The sequence below is a fragment of the Rhea pennata genome, chromosome 1, assembly GCF_028389875.1.
Source record: "Rhea pennata isolate bPtePen1 chromosome 1, bPtePen1.pri, whole genome shotgun sequence".
Lineage (NCBI taxonomy): Eukaryota > Metazoa > Chordata > Aves > Rheiformes > Rheidae > Rhea > Rhea pennata.
In genome coordinates this window covers 93,346,845-93,366,254 of record NC_084663.1, presented here as the reverse complement: position 1 = coordinate 93,366,254, position 19,410 = coordinate 93,346,845, and the positions used below count along the sequence as shown (strand labels likewise).

Sequence of the window (19,410 nt, the reverse complement as noted above, 5' to 3'; positions counted from 1 at the left end):
AAATACAGGTTAAAGAATGGTATTAATAGAGTCCCTTTAAAAAGGTAGAGCAAAATTAGCTTTAATGATCACACCTGTAGGGAAGAGAGGGTGTGAAAGAGCAAACATGCAGGCAGAACTGATAAAAGGCTGCTATGAGCACCTATCTGCATTGGCAAGGGGGTGCCAAGCTTCCTGGGTCCAGAGCTAGGCCTAGGTGATGCTGAGTAAAGGTGGAAATGGAGGTTCTGCAGTGTGAGTGGAGGATCCCAAAGGTGTCTCTAGCAGAGATTCTGAGGTGCTTTGAGCATCCTATAAGTGAGGAACAAGCCTGGGCTATTTGCTTTCAGTGTTGCTGTAAAATGAAGCAGTTGTCTCAGGGGCTGCACTCATCGCTCCATGCTGTAGTCATAAAAGGTCCTGGGAGTATCTTTATCCATGCAGATGGCACTGCTTCCTTCAAGGTGTATCAAAAGAAGTCTGGTAAGAATATGGGTAGCTGTGGATGCTAGGGGTTGTTCCTATAACTAGCTCTTCATTAGCTAAAATATGGGGACAAAATGGGGGAAATGCTTCTTTTCTTTCTTCTTCCTCCTGCATGCTCTTATGTGGCTCTTCTCCTGTCTGTACCCTGTTTCAGAGGCCCTTAGATGAGTGGTAATATGTATGTGCAGCCTACTAATTTTTCCAGTGCTCCTCCTGTGAATCATTTGGTTCAGATATTCTAAAAACTGTTTATTAATCCCAATGCAATTATCTTTCTACATCTCCTCTCCTGTTTCCCTTTCAGATGTTGGTAACACTCAACAGTTAGAGGATAAGGTAAGCCTGTGTCTTCAACTTCATATACACGCAAATACAATTCTGCTGTGGTAGAAGGCCAGTTCAGGAGATGCAGGTTTCTAGATGCTGAAAATTGTCATGATGCTTATATTTGTTGTGCTCTGGGTGAGCAGATGCTTGTGGGAGTGCCTCTGTCCCCTGCAATGTGGCAAATGAGATAGAACTGTAGACTCAAACTCAGCTAAGGCAATTGGACTGGGAGATAGCGTGCGCGGAAGATGCTGCTGACTATGGATTAGCCCACAGACTGTGTCTTAAAAATGAATCACCTAAAGGTGCTAGGTATGGCCATTTAACGCTTTTTAAAACAGCTTATTTGGGGAGTATTTCAGGGTAGCTGGTGGGCAAATAGCTGCCTTTTGAGCTCCTCTCATCCTGCGAGAGGTGCTCAGTCACAAGGGTCACATGTGGCAGGGAGGTGAACTCCGATGTTTTACACAGCACTGTGCTGCACTGCTCTGATTCCTTGGCCTGTATCTGCAGCTGCTGGAGCACCTGGGAGTGGTGATCTATGAAGCACTGGACTGGGGAATTGACAGCCAAGCAGAGCGAGAACTGAGCGAGCCCTTGGAGAAACTGCTCTCCCTCATGCTGAAACTGGATGATGAAGCGATGAAACTAGCAGTGACCCTGCAGGATGTTATCAAGGTTTCATGTGTCTCACTTAATGTAGCAGCTTTTGAAGTGTTAGTGGCATTACTCCATCAGCTAACAGGTCCAACAATTTCTAGGGAGGAGCTGGGTAGCTTAGAAGACGTATAGGGGAATGTGCAGCTTTCCTATCAGATGGCAAAAGAAAAACACCTTAAGTGCACTGACATTTCTATGGTAAAGAGAAGGTTAAGAAGGAAGACTGAGCATGGCTGTCATGCAGCTGTGTCTACAAAGTTCTTCTGTACCTAGCCTTCTGTAGCTGTGCTTTTGAGGTGTAGGCAGAGAAACTTTCACTAGGCCCTAGTTTTGAAAATGACTTCTCATAGCCCCAGTCCTTACCTGAGTCTTAGTGTCTACACTACAAGTTCACCTACAGATCAAGATACATACAACTTTCTAGGCAGCATAACCTCTGCAATGTATATCTTATAGGTATGAAAGCCTACCTGTGGACGTGCTAGGTAATGAAAAAAAAAAGTTGCTTGTCCAAAATGTTTGGTTTCTGAAAGAACTAGGAGATCAGTGTCACAACTCAAACTACTGGTTTGCTCTCAGCTGTAATTTCAGGATACCAGAAATTCCCCATTCCTCAGTGGGCCTCTTATCAGGGCAGAGGATGGGGGGTGGGGGAGAAGACCAGGATAAGTGTCTCCACTTGATGTGTTTTGTCATGCATTGTTTGTATTGGAGGCTTCCTCTTCCACATACTTATTTAAAAGCAGACCTTAGAGAACAAGATGTATAAACTACACAGCTAGTTCTACTACTGTACATACAGGACTGGGCATGTTTCTTCTTTGTTTTTCTCCATCTACAATAGAACAAAAAAAGGCAAAAGGGATGAGGAAAATGATTTTTAACCACAGACTGAGAAAACTGAACCTTGCTTTCTTCCAGCCTACAACACTTCTCATTTCAAGGACATCTCTCTCTATTAAACAGCTGCACTTTTTTCAGGTCTGTGAGGAGCACTTGTCTAGGCCTTCTGAGGCCGCCAGCCATTACAAGGTGACCTGCAGGAGCCTTTATACTGAATATATGGAACTTAAGAAGCTTGTGTCTATCATCCAGACTTCAAAAGAGGTATTTGGAGATCAACCCTTAGCTATCCCTTCTACATGATGATCTAGTTTTAGAGTAATCTTTGCTTTGCACTAGAAATGTAATATGTAACTGAAGGTCTGTTTCCATCATGTGAAAGGCTTCTGTCTGCACCAGATTAATTATAGCTTTTGAGTGTTTCGGGGATTTTTGGCTTCTCAAATTTTCATATTAACATTGATAAACTGGGTAGATGGGAAAGTACTGGACAAGCACAAGGTAATGATTACCTTGTATGCTCACTTCTTAGAGTCTGAGAAAAATGGAGATGGAACACTTGCTGGAAAATCCCTTTCAGAAGAAGGAAAAATACTTGGTAAGGGATTTAATTCTTTCAATGTGCAGGACTTCGGGTTTGTGTCTTTTTTTTTTTTTTTTTTTTTGTCTACCCTGGCTCTCTGAAGCTTTCCAATGACTCCTCTATGAAAAATAGAGCTTAAGAGCACACAAACAAAACTTATTAGGTTGTTTAAGAGCTTAAGTAGTTAAAGATTTGTCTGTAAAACAAGCTGGGGAGTGAGCTTGAAGTTAAGCTACTGTTAAATGTGTTTACCTCATGTGGGCACTTATTCTGCACAAAAAGCTTCTTTGTGCTTCAATTTAAACCACTTCTAAAAGTGAAATTTGAGGCATTCTTTGTAGAGTAAGTGTCCACAAGTAGTTATTCAGGCTGTTTCCTCTGCTAAATGAGCTCCAAACTCCTGGCAGGAATTGATACCTGCTAAAAGCAGTCTGTTCTTTTCTGTAGTTGAACTGACAGCTCCTGGAAAACAGTTCTGTTAGTAGGGTTGAGGTGGACTAGCTCAAGCTAATCATGCAGGCTCTGCACAAGTTCACTGCTGGAGGGGACTAAAAACCAGTAGATCCACCATCTTTGGCTGAGCAGCTCCAGCAGTCTGAACAAAGGGGTGAAGGAGAGGAAGGTTCCCACCTTCCTCTCACTGCCATTTCTTGTCCTTTCATTCTGACCTTTCCTAGTTCTTAGAATATGTGTTTGGGGCAGAGAAAGCAACTTATTCTATTCTCTCCATAGCCTTGCACAGTCAGGGCTCAATCAGAAACAACTCTTCTGGCTGGAGCTCTGCCCAGCATAAACAAATGCACTCTAGTCTGGAGTCTGTGGAGACAAATGGCAAGCCCCGAGAGACTTGTGGACTCGCTCTTTTTGTCTAAATAACACTCGCTTTGAAGCGTGCTCAAACTATTCATATGAAAATGTTTGTGAAATGTGTGTTTGGGCATATTCTCAATTTTGTGATCTATTAAAATAAACTGGCAAGCTATCTCAAACCACAAACTCATCAACTCTGAGCTATAGCTCTTTTCTGCAGGGAATGCATGAATAAATACATGGGTTTTGCTGTGTGGCCTGAAGGCCAGCGTATTTGGCTTCTGCTTCTTCAGGAGACATGAATTACAAAGGCAGGATATCTGGTGCAGATCATCTGCCTCTAGTTTCCAAGTCCCTAAGCACCAGTTGACTGCATCGTTCTGCCAAACTCTTGAGTTTAAAACAACCAGGATGCCTGCTTCACTGGGATCTCGCAGACTAGAGCTGATGCCTTGAGTGGTGCCAAGCAGATAGTGATGTCTGTGGACCACTTTCATATTGACTGCTATGAAACAGGCCACAGCCTGATACTGTGTAGTGTTGTATCATCTCAGCAGAGTTTATCTATATGTGCTGAAAAGCAATCTTCACCTTGAAGTCTAAGCACTGAGACCTCTTAGGAACACAGCTGTCGTAGCACTCGTGTTGAACTGCAAGCAATGGGCATGGAGTGTTTATAAAGGAGGCAGAGTCTATTCCTTGTCTGTTCTTCTGTGCTAGAGTAGCATCTTGTGTGGTATCACAGGTGTCAGAAGTTTATACTGAGCTTAGTAGTATATGAGATGGCCCAAGTAGAGTAACTGCAGTGATTTGGTCAGGAGAGAAAGAAAAGTATGAGCGAAAATGACATCCCCTGTGCCTAGAGATTGTTTGGGTGTAGCAATGGCTTTGAAGTGGCCAGCTGAAGGCCATTCTTGTCCTTAAAATAACGTAGCAGTATTACAGTACAGAAGTCTCTCTTCAGGCGATATCTTTCAGAACAATTCTGTCACCATATGAAACAAAACTTTAGAAAGTGCAGATGGCTCAGAATAAATTGTTTCGTAGCCATTTGTTCCAATGGCTATGGAGGATGTTTGTGTTCTCCTGCAGAATAAGTACAGTAGTACAGGAGATATGGCTAGTATTTGGCCACTTGTCTGGCTGTTCTAATTTTCTGGACTTCAGATACAACTGTCCCAAAGCTGGGCTAAAACTACCCAGCTAACAATCCTTCTCCATGAAGGCAGTCATAAGTCAGAGTTTGCCTAAGGCTTTTTTTGACAAGATATCTGAAAGGAGTAGTGGAGAGATGATGTTCGATACTGTAAATGGAAAAGGGAGGAGAGTCTAAGTCAGAAGTTTAGTTCTGAGGCAGTTTTCTAAAATGTTTTGTTTTCCTTATGTTGTTTATAATACAGTCACTACTTCTTACTCAGTTTGCCTTTAGGATCCAGGTAAGCTGTTGACTTAGCACTTTCATTACAATGTTGTCTAAACATGCTGATGAGTGTCATTTCTGCCTTCCTCCCTCTCCCCCCACCCAAATCTTTAACTCTTATTGGATTATCTTGCATGCCTGAGCATCCTGTGGAAACAGGGATTAATAGAGGAAGAAGATGAACTAATGTCAGAGTTGTCATCTTGTGTCTCCAGGCTGAAACTTCTAACACAGGCTGCTGGGAAGATTAAAGTATGAGATCCTTTCCTCTTGCCTCCTTTCATCTGTTGGTCCTTCATCTTCTGGTTTCTGAAAGTTTGGGCATTTCAGCAGTAAGATTTGAGATTTCATTCCCAATGTTTCCTGAAACTCTAGCACCTGGAGTACTTACAGGAACTTACTCAAGTACTTATTGAAGAAAAGGTATAGCTTTAGCTACTTGGTAACAGAAGGTGTATTTTGCTGAAGAACATTCATTAAGTTAATGACAGAGTTCAGGAATGAACCTGAGGAACCAGCTCCCGGATCCCTCACTGTAAATTGACAAAGAGAAGCAATTCTATGTTCTGGTACTGTGCACTTCCATCTGATCTGTAAATGAGTTGAGGGGGGTGCTAAGTATACACTTCTGCATCTCTGAATGACTTTGGTTGCTAAATCTGCCCTATTAAATGAAAGGAAGGAATACCACTCCATGTGATCTAGCCAGGTGTTTACTCAGCCCTTGCTGGCTTCTTATAGGCAACCCTGTGGCCTGATGTCATCCGTGAACTGCAGAATGGCGTGAGGCTGCGCAAGGCCACGGAGCGACCTCAGCGTCGTACTCCTCCAAAAGAATATACTCGCTCCCCATATGAATTGCTGGTGGATGATATTCAACACAAAAGGTACACCCTTCGGAAGGTGAGTGACTAGAGTCAATGGACAACTTTGAAACCACTTGCTCTAACTATCTGGTTTCTAAAAAGTGTCGGTTGAGATTTCTTTCCCAAGAGCCTGTCTTACAACTCTTTCTCAAAGGTACTTACAAGTCCAGAAGTGTCTGGGACTCTCCCTCAACTACAGTGTTAGAACACAATGTTTGTCTACCCAAGCACTTCATTTCCAGTAACTTTAATTCAGGGGTAGCCAGATCTTTATGAAGCTGGATGCTAAATTTCATCCCCCTGCAGGGGTCAGTCACTCCCTTCCTTGGTTCAGTTAAGCTGCCTTACACAAAACAGCTCCACGGAACAGACTCTTGTCTGCTTAGGCTTTCTACCTCAGATGCCATCTCCACAGGCTTCTTGAGGTGTGCCATCTCTGTCATCTCCCTGCTTTCTTAGCTGATGTGGGATGTGTGCAAGTGTAAGAGCACTTTTCAGTGAGTGCTCTGCTCAGCCTCAGGTGGAGGCTACTGCAGGAGTTCAGACAGGGTAAGAAAAGCTGAATGTCTTTCAGGGGCAGCTGTTGTGCTGACTCAAGCAGTAGGGGCTTCCAACACTGATAGTTGGTGAATATGTCCAGGTACAGAGATAACTGAGCTCTAAAGGTCTGCTGTGCTGTTCACTTGCTGTAGCTTGAGCTGGGAATGATAAGCAGATCTAAGTCGTTGGCATAAGGCTTTGTGGCATTGGAGTGCTTTGCAAACAGGCTTCTTGGCGGAGGATGAGACAACTCTACTTATAATAGAGTTATATTTTAAAAAGTGAAAGCTTTGCATAACATGTTAGACATCAGCTTTTCTTCTGCCTGTTGTCAGTACTCATAGAATGCAGAGGACTAATAGCTTCAACTGAGCCATGTACCCCTATAAAACCCCAGCTCTTGTTCTTCCTGATTGTGGTTCCAGTCTTCAGATAAGACTGACATTTCTCTGGAGGCTGGTATCTTGTTCAACATATTAGTTAACAGCAGTGGAAAGGAGACACTACATCTCAGCTGGTTAGAGCATGGTGTTGCTAATGCCAAGGTTGCGGGTTCAATCCCTGTACGTGCTACTTGTTTGAGGGTTGGACTAGATGATCTCCAGAGGTCCCTTCCAACCTTACCATTCTATGATAAGTAGCTGTGCTCTTTGCAATGTACAACAGTATGACTGTACCATGCAGTACAGAACTGTAACTCAAGGTGGCAGAATGAACTGGCTTTTGACTTTTTTCTGCTTTGGTCAACAAGCTGCAAGTCCGAAGAGATATAGTCAGAAATACTAGAAGAAAGTATGAAATAGAAGAAATGGACCGCTACTGATCAGGCCCCTGTTTGTGAAGGTTCTTAAACAAGGATTTCTCCAACTGCAAAGCTACTAATTTGCAAATGAATGAAAGCATGCCAGAAGCTGTAGTGTGTTCTACCTGCACTCCATATGTTCTCAAGCTGTACACACAAGAAAAGCAAGCAGCATAGCCTCAAAGTAAAAGTGATCAAGGCAGCTAAACCCATGCATGTACAACTGCCTTATTTTTGTCAATGCTTCCCTCTGCAGCAAGTGCAGGTCTTGATGAGCAAGACAGTCCACTTCCATGTGAGTATCTGCTCTGCAAGCCTATCTTGCTATTGTTCCTAACTTATGTAGGCTCATAAGTCAGGCTCTGGGTCTCAATCTTATGTATACAGCTGCCTGCTGCTACAATTTCTGTTAACCTACTCACCAACTCTCCTCCCTAGAGCTGACTTCTCATTAATAAATGTGATGTGACCATGATGCTTGTCAGGATCACTCCTAGCATTGAAATCTCAAAGTACAATATTTTTCAGCAGCTTCTGAGCTCTCTTAATGAGTTACTGGGGCTGGAATGCTGTATGCTTCCTGTGCAAGCCCCAAATGGTTGTCCAGTGCTTCTGATTGCCTCTAGTTTGTCACAAAGCAAGCTGTCTCTACTTAAAAACACGTAAGCAAACCTCATTTTTCTGTGCTTCTCTTCTTGGTTTTGTCATGTCTTTTCTACCTCCCACATTCCCAGATCCTGACTTACCATTCATTATGTCACTGAATGGTAGAGTGGATGAGGAGTATGGAAAGAACTTAACTTAAGCATCATTTCTAATCTTTCAGGTGATCATCAGGCAAAAAAGCAAAAGCTCCAAAGTTGATGCAACTGCTTTCAAGCCTCACCTAAAACCAGTAAGTGACCTGGTGCTGTACCTACTGGTGGCAAAACAAAATGATTCTAGAGCTAGCAGAACGGTTTCTAGGAATATGGAGCTAATGTCCTAGCTACTGGATTGGATTAAGTCTGTTGTCTACTAAGACATGGGGCTAGGAAAATAGGAAATGACAAATTTTCAGAGGAGAAAGATGATCAGTCTCCCTACTTCCTCTGCTGCTTCTTTCATTTGGAATTCTTTGTGGTCCTGAAACATTCCTAGGCTTCTTGATCTAACTTAGTTTAGAATCCAACAGTGGCTACTATTCCACAACAAACACGTTGTCTAAAGTTTCTCTCGTGTGCCACGGAAACTTAGAAATGAGATAGGGAAAACAGAAGTGAAGAGATTGTGTGTGACAATGTCCTCCCAACTATGAGGCACTTGTAAAACAGTACTGTTGCCAAAAGTGTGGTTTAGTCACTGCTGGTCTCCTCGCTGTCCGCTGGTTCTTCCCAGTGCTATGCTTTGCCTGCAGGTGCTGGAGAGGAAGCTGAAAGAGTGCATGCTGCAGGAGCCCAGCTGGCAGGAACAGTTCATGGCAGAAATAAAACAACCACAGAAGCTTCAGCCATCAACAGCAAGGGAAAATGGGAGCAGGCCCAAAGGTACCTGTTGGGCTCCACCTGCTACAAAGTGACTTGTCATGCATGACTAAATGTTGACTAAAAATAATGCACTGACTTGGAAATGAAAGCCCATCTTTCCTCCTTAGCATGTATTCTGCAAGGGAGGTGAGAATCCAGATTTTGTGTTGACACAGGTGGTATGGCATAAAAATACTTTTCTAGAAAATAAGCTTGTAGCTTATTAAGACTCAAAGGTGTTTCAACTTACCATTTTTCTAAGAAGTTCAAATTTGTCTGTTAGCTGCACTGGATGGCCCCAAACCTACTGAAATGGACGATTTAAAAGCCAAATGAGTGTCCAGCATAACTGTCCACTAAGTAAGAGAACAGGATTTGAGCCATCACCTAAACCAGAAAGATGATATAACTGCTAGGACAAAACCTAGCCAGATCTTAAATTCTGATGTGTGGGGTTTAATGTTCATCAGTTTCTTGTCACAACAAAATACTCTTGTGTATGTGTGGGTTTTTTTTCGCCCCCTTAGGAATGTCTGTGTCACCAAATATTTCCTTGAAATCTCCAAGAAATAGCATCTTACCTCTTCAAAACGTCAGTACGGTGTTTAAAAGCATGAACAGTATAAGACAGCAGCTAGGACCAGGAGTTCAGGTAAGATTTTAAATGAAATGGCTCTGGAGAGACACAGTTAATCTAGGCACTAGATCTGTGTACACATGCATCCTGGAACCTCAAGTTCAAATCTTAGCGTAGGCAGTCTTGTCCCTCAAAGAACAAACATGGTACTATTGTGTTCACTAAAGTTCTTTCCTTTACAGAAGCTCAAACCATACGTAAACACCTATTTTCATGGTGTAACTGGAGCCTATAAAACCAAGGACTGCTCTGGTGTCTAAAACTAGATCCTGCAGCGATTTTCTTGTGCATAGGAGTTTGGCCAATATGGCTCAAACTACTCCTGCTCTTACCTCACTGTATTATGCAGCAAGGCATTTGATGCTAAATGTATTTGCATTTCACATGATATGTGAGTGTTATGTGAAATGGAACTTAATGACTTGTTTTTAAGGAGCACCTTTACTAGTGTATTTCTACTTTTCCGCCTGTGGAACAACTGAGAGAGCACTATTCTTCCCTAAACTGGGATAGATAGTGTTTGGGTTCTCTAATTCCATGGACTGATCATGAAAAGCTTGACTGCTTGGTGTCTGGGATTCAATCTAAGCATAGTCAGAAATTCTATGGAACAGCCTAAGCCCTAACAAATCATGTCTAGCACAGATGCTCTGGCATGCAAACAGGAATCTTTGTTTTCTGTAAACATTTTTGTCTGAAATGCAGTTGCTTAACTGAGGAAAATGGTTATGAATTTCTAAAAGCAGAAAATCTTAGCTATATTTGCACAAGTCGGTGCTAATTGCAGGAATGTTCAGTATTTGAGAACCATGTGGTGTATTGCTGCTAAATTAGAGGGACCTTTTTTTTGTGGAGACTGTAATAGGATATCTGGATTTCCAGTTTTCTAGAGAAACTAAAAGCAAAGGTATCCAGATACAGCACTGGGTTTGAGATGGGTTAGTGGAGCACTGTCTCTTGTACTGTTCTCTAGAGTTGCTGCATGTGAGCTCGAGCCAAGAAAATGTTTCCAGTGTGCTCTGAGAGCTGTAAAGGAAGAATCTAGTGTAGCTGGTTCCGAGCAGTTGACACTTCAGAGCTAGTATCTGCATTGGACTTAAGTGAGAGAGATAACAAATGAATTTGGACTGGCATGTCTTCCTTGTTGAGAGAACCAACTTCTGTTGCCTTTTGGAATATAAAGTACCTAAATGTACCACATAGACTTTACTCTCTCCTCCACTTTTGGCTGAGCCTGGATCATTCCGGTGCTGGATATCCCAGGTCTTGTTTAGCAGTGGTGGTTCTGAGAAGTTGACTTGGCATTGGTGTCTCATGTATACAGCTTAAGAATGTCTTATCTTCTGGCCTACAGGAAACAACTCCCAAGCTGCCTTCCAGCACCCAGCTTGCCTTAGCCAAGTCATCTGTAATGACCTGCAATAGCGCAGGTCAGTATCCTTCTAGGTGTACATCCAAATCAGGTAGTGACAAAGCACAGTGCCCTGCTGGGCTCCCACAGCCTTTGGCTGGACTCACTGTGCACCTCTTCTTGCTAATCACTGAAAGACACTTGCCATGAGAAGCTTAAGCACTGAGTGATGAGTTTGGAGAAATGCCCTTAGAAAGTGATTCTTCTGCAGCTGATTGAAGACTATGTAGCTCCTGCAGCTTCAAAATGATGATAGTATGTCCCCAAAGGCCTAATTAGAATTCATTGCACAAGCTAAATGAGTCTTTTGAATTTTCAGGCAGGAAAGAAACCACTTGATTTTTATTAAACTGCATGGTGCTAATTAAGACTCATCACTGTCTACTGACAAGCATAATTATTATAACTTCTGCTTTTTGTGATTGAGGCTCATGGGGTGAAGGAGGTATAAGCCTAGCTTCATTCAGAAGACACTGTAGTGCTCTTGAGCATTCAGCATTTGGGGTGGAAATTTAGAAGTTGCTAGTTCATTTTCTGCACTCTAAAATTCTCTTTTCCTATCCAGGTCTCCCTGCAGATTGCACGCGTGCTTCCATAAGTGGACCCATGCTAGGAGAGATTAAACCTATCGGTTTCCTGAACTCTAGCCAACAGGAACTGCCTTCTTTCAGAGGAAGGTCCAAGTCTTTAGAGAGTGCCCTTCAAAGCAAGGAACCTGTAAGTTCTGCACGTGAGCTGGCAAGCCTAGTCTCATACAGTTGGTAATGACTACATTGTCTAGGCCATACAGTATGTTGATCTTAAACTGAGATATTATTGTCTCTTTGGAGACAATTTAGACAAGGTTGGATGCTGTAGTGTCCTTGTGGAGATTTCTTTTATTCCAGATTGAATTACATTAAATAGTTTTTCCTCCTATGAGGAGGAAAATCCAACTGCGTTACTTGAAAGTTTCTGTCACGGCTTGCTCAGGCTGTAGTGCCTCTTGGTACAATGAGACTGTCCTGCTTTCCCCATTTCCCCATATTCTGTCTAGACTCTGATATATTCATAAACATCCTTTAAAATGCAATGAAGTGCTAATGGACAAATGACAGACAAAATGCAGATACTATGGCATCGGTGACTAAGTGTATGCAATACAGAAGTCATTACTGTTGTAGCAGCAGTGCTGGGTTTATGCACCCCTGTGACATCTTCTGAATCATGGCCTAGCCCTGCTCTGCCCTTAAAGGATGTGTTGTACCCTTGCCTCCTTCCTTCCTTACTGTATACCTCCTTTTCCCTCCCTGCAACCTCTGAAACTTACCATAACTGTGTGACCTCTTTATTCAGTGGTGCAGAAGGGATGCAGGTGTGGGCTGGGCTTCCCACCTGAATAAAAGCACTGTTTTCTTCTCTGCCATTCATGTGGGGCTAGTGGGTCCTGGGGAAAGAAGGCAAGACAGCACTGTGCCATGGGAAAGGATCCTGTGCCTAAACACCAGGCACAGGATGGTGTAGACCTCCTGTAGAGGTCTGTGTGCTACCTGTGCTGTGGTCTGTACCAAAGAGTAGGGTTCCCCAGAGAGAGGCCATCAGACATAAGTCCCTTGGTCCCCTCCAAGGCTAATTCTATTTCCTTAATGAGACTTCAGGAAGCTGCTTGAATTCTTATCTAAAAGCTTGAATATTATAGCAGCATTCCTGTAGTAGTTTTTCTGGTAGTACTGTGAAAGAGTCAGCTGATATTGCCCATCCCCAGCAGAACTAACCTTTGAGAAGAAATGCTTTTGAGCTTCTTGGGACAGAGTTTTGAAGATGACCTCAAATATCTGCTTGCTTCAGCTTTCTCTGATGCTTAACTTCTGTTGTTTCCTAGGACTGTCCCTTTCCTACCAAATGGTCATCACCAACCATTGCTGAGCTGATTGGAACTAGATATGCAATGATGGTGCTGGAGGGAGAAGGATCTCACCAAAGAGGTGGTGATGGTGTCTTACTGAGAGCCAAGGTATGTGTCCTCTCCTTGTCTGTGCTGTTCTGGCCTTTTCAAAAGCTGACTGGCTTCATGTCCCTCAAGTGTCCAATTGTTGAAGATGTTCTCTGACTTGTTCATGCAACTGATCTGAATCTGACCCTAGGTTGTTTAAAATCTTAACACTTGTGTTGTGATGGTTATTAATCTAGCTTAAGTTGCTGTGTAAATTGCCTAGGAAACTACTCAGCCACCTTTTTTCCTCAGCATTTGCTTGATGCTTCCTATCTGTTTCCAACCTAGCGGAACAGTCTGCCGTTCCTCTTGGCCAGCTCTGAGATCATAAAGTACTTACCTGTGATTTGGTACTGCTTTACAGTGAAGCAAAGGCTCTTAGCTCAGACTGCCACATTTGACTTGTGCTAGCTAAAGCCTCCTTCCTCTGTGATAGATACAAGTCTGGGGCGGGGGGTAGGGGCAGAGAAAGACTTGCAGCACAGGACACCAAGCTGTTTACTCCACTTAACTGCTTGCTCATTCACTAAATCTGCCCCATGTTGTTACAACCAACCCCTCTAAAGCAAATGTTTTGAGTGCAAGCCCTGTGTAGCATAGAGGTGAGGATGTCCATGCTGCTTGACTTTGGGGCTCAGCCTCTTACCCTAATTTACTTAGCAGTGTAACAGAGCTAAAGGGTTCATGTTAACGCCACTATGCTACTACTCCCACAGCCTATTGCGCTGGTGTTTGAGACTGAATTCTTGCTTTCTTCTCACTGTAGTTGCCAGCCTTGCTTTAACTTGCCTTTTCTCTACCTTTTCTAAAATGGCTCTTTTGCCCTTTTTGTGTTCTCATTGCTGAAGTCTTTAGCTTTCCCAAGCTCCAGTCCTCAAGATAATATCACTTCTGACTGCCAACTGTGTATGAACATATTTTTTATAAAGTTCAAGTGCCTCATCAGCTTCCTTATGACTCACTTCTTGCTTCAGGATTGGATTCAAATTTGACCTGATTTAATCTCTTTGAGATTACTACAGTCTACCTCAAAGAATGTCTCTCTTCTTCCCTCTCTTAACTAGCTACTGTTACACTCTTACACAATACAACCCTTGTTTATTCAAGAGCCTTTCTTTAAACTCCTGTTGTCTGGCAGCTGCTCCAAACCCCTACATCATAAAAAAACATAGGCTTACAAGTAAGACTTTTTCCTTTTTAGCTTTTAATACCTGTGTCTCTGCCATTCTTTATTGGCTCTCTGTTCTTGTATGTGGATCTAAAGCATTTAGAGGATTGGTTTATGTGGAAAGCTCTTTGGCAGGCAGCAGATACTGTTGGTACAAAGATATTTCCCATTGGCATTCACTAGTAACTGTCCTTTCCACAGATCTGTTTCAGCTGCCAGAAGCAGATGTTCCTCAAGTGGCCTTATAGCTGTTACCTTTGCAGCAGGTGAGATGATGCAAAAGGACTGAATAAGGAGGAAGGAAGAATGAAAGAACTGTACTGAAAATACTGAGTATTCAAACAGTTGTAGGGTTTAGATAGGAACAGGTTGCTTGCCTTACTGTCTAAGCGAGGCTGATGTGTCTGCAACTACAGATCACATGTAAAAACTTGCCGTTAAAGTGGAACCTTAGTTTTAACTGTTAGGATTAAACTAACAGTAACCAAATTTACCAGGCAAGTACTATACTCGGTTCCGCTTGGAGATCACTCTCTTATGCAGAAAGCCATTTTGCTATAAAGGTTGGATTTAACTTCAGTCAGGGGCTGGAGGACATTCTGGGAGAGGGTCTTCACCAGAATTTCCTGTTCAGGACTAGAAAAGTGAATTGCAGACTCTGGTTGGGAAAGGAGTTGGTTGTATTTGTATCCACTCAGGAGAGGGTTTCTGTCAGGGAGGAAAAGAGGAACTTAAGGCTAGTTCAGGCTTGCTTAAATCTACTTACAGCAGCAGTGAGGCACGGAATTGGTTAGAAACAAGTAAACAATCACTGGAGACTAGTAACTGAGTGGTGTTAGTGCTGGGTGAAGAGTAATGGGCACGTACAGATAAAGCCTTCCACTTACGGATGCCGACATTTCAGATGTTTTAAATTAGCATAAATAGTGATAGAAAAATGAGCAAGTTCAGAACTTTCCTGTTTACTTTGCTATTAAATGATTGTGCCATAATCCCAAATTAAGATTTATTTGGGAAAGTCACCCTTAGCTGCAGCATTTGTATCTGCTGAGCTTTACTCAAATGATAATGCTGGGAATTTCTTTCTCTTAGTGTCGTCTGCTGTGACTGCTGCATCAAGGCAAGTCTAGTCTTTACAACAGCATGTTGAACATATGGATTTTTTTTTCCATGCACCTCCCCTAGTCATAAACTATCCTTCACCCCACTGATACCTCATATCTACCCTCTAGCTTGTTTCTGAAAAAATGGAAGACACAATTTTGAGTTGCAAAAGCAGCCAGGATGCACAAATGCTAGAAGAATTAGATAAGGAACCAAACCACAGACATCTCTTGTCATATTCAGCCACAACAACTCTGGTTCCTCCTCCTTTCAGCCTGTATGAAGTGGTTGGGATTAGTCTGTGCTCTATTTACACAAGGGTCAGAAAGTTTACTACAATAATGTCCATCTTCTAAGTACACTAATAAGACAATTGCATGCCATACAAATTTTCCTGCTAAGGTGGTTTCATTTTCCCAGTAAAACTCAGGTGACCTCTGTTATGATTCTAGATGTCCATGCCCTTCAGAATGTGTGTACATCTTCCACTTAGCTTCTTAAAACTTCTGAGACTCTCCAAAGAGGAGGATCCATCCACTCAAGAGCAGAGGAGCTCAGAGTTGCTGCATGAATTAGAACACTGGGTGTGTTCTAGGTAAGTTGGAACGGAACAGTGATGCTTTGCTTTTTCTTTGAAAGGTGTTACTGGTTACTTGTATGTGTCAGTCAGCAAGCTTGCGGACAACTGTAGCATCTGGTCCTGTGCTGTGAACTGAATGTTATGCTGAATGACCAATCTAGCCACTAGTCTAACTGATCTATAGTTCTTGGAAAGTATTATGGGTTTTAGATGACCAAAAAAGGAGTTAGGTAGATGCTCAGAAGTCCATTTTGCCTCTTAGCTATCAAGTTTCCAGCACTGGTTCAGAGTTCCCCATGGTAGCCTGGACTTGTAAGGTTCCTGGTGACAGCTTCATTTGTGTGAGAATTTCTAGAGTCCATTATATTGTATCTACCACAGCTGGGCATCTTTTACTACAGCCCAGGGTAGCCTATTCATACCTAGAACTAAAAATATGTTAATTGTGTCAGATATAACTGACCAAACAGTAATCCACAAATGGTTTCTCAATCCTCCTACATACACAACAGATGCAAGTTTTCTTTTCTGTTTCCAGAAGGGGAACTATTCCAGAGCAGTCAACAGCTCATTTTGGGTAGAAAAGAGTCCTTGTGAATATAAATAACATATGGGACTGGAAACTGTCCCACGTCTGTTCTCTTCAAATCAAAGTTTCATGTTGTACTAGAACAGGTATCTTTTCTCTCTGACACCATTCTTTTACGTAACCAAAATAAGGCCACAGCAACTTCTGGTTTGAAGTATCTGACTCCAGTTGCTAAAAATTGGGGTAGTGTTCACCACTGTGTGGGCAGTGGTTTGGTCTGACTTAAAACGCAGATACTGTGGAAGAGGTCTGACTGGTTTGCTATGCTTTAAGATGGCAAAAAGCCTAACATTCGTATGGTTATAGGGACTCTGCCCACAACCTTGGAACAGCCACAGACATCTGTCACACTGTTAGCTGAGGTAGTGTTGGTCAACAGGGAGAGGGTGTCAGTCAATGAAACTTTTGGTGCTTAGTAGCTTCTCCAAATGGAAACAAGTGCTCCATTAAATTTGTGCTTTTAACTAAATCCCTTGGCGGTGTTGGACCAAACTTGGAGAAAAGGTGGAAGAGCACTACCTTCTGACTAAACCCTGGTTCAGTTTTTTGCTTTCCCCTCCCCCCCTCCTGTTTCAGTGTACCTGTCATGTTGGAACCCCATTGCCTAGCACGGCCTCTGTGCTGTTACACAGGAACTATGGCAAACTGGTTGTCTGTGGACATCTGTACCCAATGCGAACAGTATCTGTTGAACGTGGCTTCCAGTCAACAGCAGAACATCTCTCTCGGGAGAATTTCCAGGTCTTGGACCAAACTGGAATGAATGACTCTGTCTCCTGTCGCTTGTGTTCTGTACCTGAAGTAAATGGAACAGCTTTATGCACATACTGACATAAAGGCCTGAATGAAAGACCTCCCTGCTGTTTTTTTCTAAGCAGGAAGCACAGTTAATATTTGTAAAGTATTACATGCATTGTGGCTTTTAGAACTGTTTTAATTCTTTTATGTGTTTTGGGGGAAAATAAATGTTGAAGCACTATCATGCCTCTAGCATTTCCTCTTTTGTACCTGCAGTTGTCATGGTTTTGTGGCACTCTTTGTATTCATTGCTAAGCAGACTTTGCCCTATGTCATGAGTATACGGAATCTTCTAACCAAAAAACTCTGTTCCTGGGAGGGTTTGAAAGTACCTGCATTCTTGCAGGTACCTCTTCCTCCATGATAACTCACTAGAAGTCACTTGAACTCACTGATATGACACATGTAAAATTGTAGTGATGGTTGCTGAACACTCTGCTCAGTCTGCTTGCTTAGGAAGCTAACTTTGATTTTTGTGTGTGTGCGCTACCTATGCTTTGCCAGCAGAGCTCTCCACCTCACTTAAGTAACTCGTATCTCAACCCCATTACCTGAAGGGATGGCTGTTCTCTAGATAAGATTATGTTTTGTTCTGGCTTTAAGCTTTACTCTAAGATCAATTAGACTATTGAACATGTGCGATGTACTGGAAAATAAAGAGCATTTTGGTAAATTCTTTGTGTGGTTAAAACTAGAAATAAGATAGGCTCTTTTCCCCCAGGAGTTGCCTATATGGAAAGGGTGTAAGGGAAAACAAACAAGATTACTTGCGTTCTTACCGTGTGGTTTGCAGGGCCTGGATAGACAGTATTGAAGGATACAATGGACTAGTAGCTGGAATAGTTCATACTGAACAAAAGAATGCCTGGGAAGGGGAAGTGAAGGGCTAGTTTCTCTAGTTAGTGGAAAAGAGGTGGCTAAGCTGAGCTCAAGGTCTCTCTCAGCTACCAGTGGGATTTGCCAGAAAGGTCATACCTCCACCTGACTTGTGCTGGCCTAACTCTACCTGCCTCTAAACTGCTTGTCTGCAAGATGAAGCCTATGTGCAGGTTTAGGCAAGCTTTGCAAGTAAATGAATGTGGGGAAGCTGGAACTGTGCTTCCTTTTGGAACAAATTCAAGTGTTCCTTTAGTCAATTAAGAGTGCAGCCTGCCCGCCCAGGTCCTCCACTGCATGTGTTAATAGCTCGTGCTGCTGAGAGGTACATCTGCATCAGGCTGCAGGGAATAACTGAGTTCTAGGGCAGCCAAGCTGCATCTGTGCTTGCTGGCAAGATGGGAACACTGAGTGGGGCCAGGGGCATGAGGCACTCTTAGACTCATGTAGAATGAGGGTGTATAGACAGAAGAAGAACAAGCTGAGATTAGCCTGTTTTGATTAATCTGCAAGCCCAAAGAGCTTCTTGGAGCCACGGTACAGCACTGCAGAGAGCAGGTATCTGTATGGCACTGAGGCAGACATGAATTTGCTGGGACACCAAAGGCACCTGCCTAAGTTCTGTCTCTTGTGTGTCTGGTATGGTACCACATATGCTCTTTTTATTGGCTTCCCTTTTTGCTACCTTGTGATACTTGAGGGGTGAGAAAATGCCTCGACTGCAGAACAAAGAGGCAAAGAAGGGGGACAGTGGATGCTAAGGGAGAGCTTGATCCCCACTGCATGTATCTGAGGTAGTGAAATGCCTGCAAGACCCATGTTCCTATCACTTCTCTTCGCTCTGCATTGGTTGCATTGGCCCCTGAGCGGGTTATAATAAACCCCTTGTCTCCTGTACAGGAGTAACCTATATTCTTCCTTGGACTCTGGCTTGTAACCATTAGCCCCAGTTTGACAGCTTCTGGGGGCAGGTTTAGTAGAAATGTGTATCTGCTTAAACAATGCCAAAAGAGCCCATTCATCTCATCTTGGCAGCTGCTTTTCCCTGGCTAAGGGGAGCCCTTTGGAGGGAGGAGAGACTGCCATGCCTGGGAGCCACAAAGTACAGGCTGGAGCAGATGCAGGCAGCATACGTGGAATCTGAAGCTAGAGTGCCGAATAGGAGACTACAGAACAAATCCAGGACCAGTGCCTCCTGAAAGGTAGCAGCATTTTCTACAGCTGTGAAGATGCAAAATCTGTTCTGTTCAGGAGGCCCTGAAAACTCGTAGTTTGGACGAAAGCATTCTCTCTACCATGTCACAGCAGGATTTATTTTGTTTTCCAGTCTCTAGCTGATTCCTCTCATACTATAGACTGTGGTTTTCCCTCTTTGGAGAGTTAACTGATTCTAGTTATTAGTGTTACATTCTGGTGAAACATAGCTTTGGATGTGGGGACCTTTGGATAGCCTC

At 43.0% G+C, this 19,410-nt stretch overlaps 1 protein-coding gene across 1 annotated transcript; it reads left to right on the top strand.

Annotated features, from left to right (window-relative positions):
• Positions 1-218: 218 nt before the first annotated feature.
• Positions 219-17,045, top strand: LOC134138968 (protein spire homolog 1-like). The gene is made up of 16 exons (XM_062573226.1): positions 219-457; positions 699-801; positions 1,306-1,470; positions 2,434-2,559; positions 2,828-2,893; positions 5,850-6,011; positions 8,143-8,211; positions 8,713-8,842; positions 9,349-9,473; positions 10,813-10,888; positions 11,435-11,586; positions 12,731-12,862; positions 14,211-14,275; positions 15,102-15,129; positions 15,566-15,708; positions 16,859-17,045. The coding sequence occupies exons 1-16, from the start codon at positions 219-221 to the stop codon at positions 17,043-17,045; spliced, it is 1,968 nt and encodes a 655-aa protein (XP_062429210.1).
• The last annotated feature ends 2,365 nt before the right edge of the window (positions 17,046-19,410 follow it).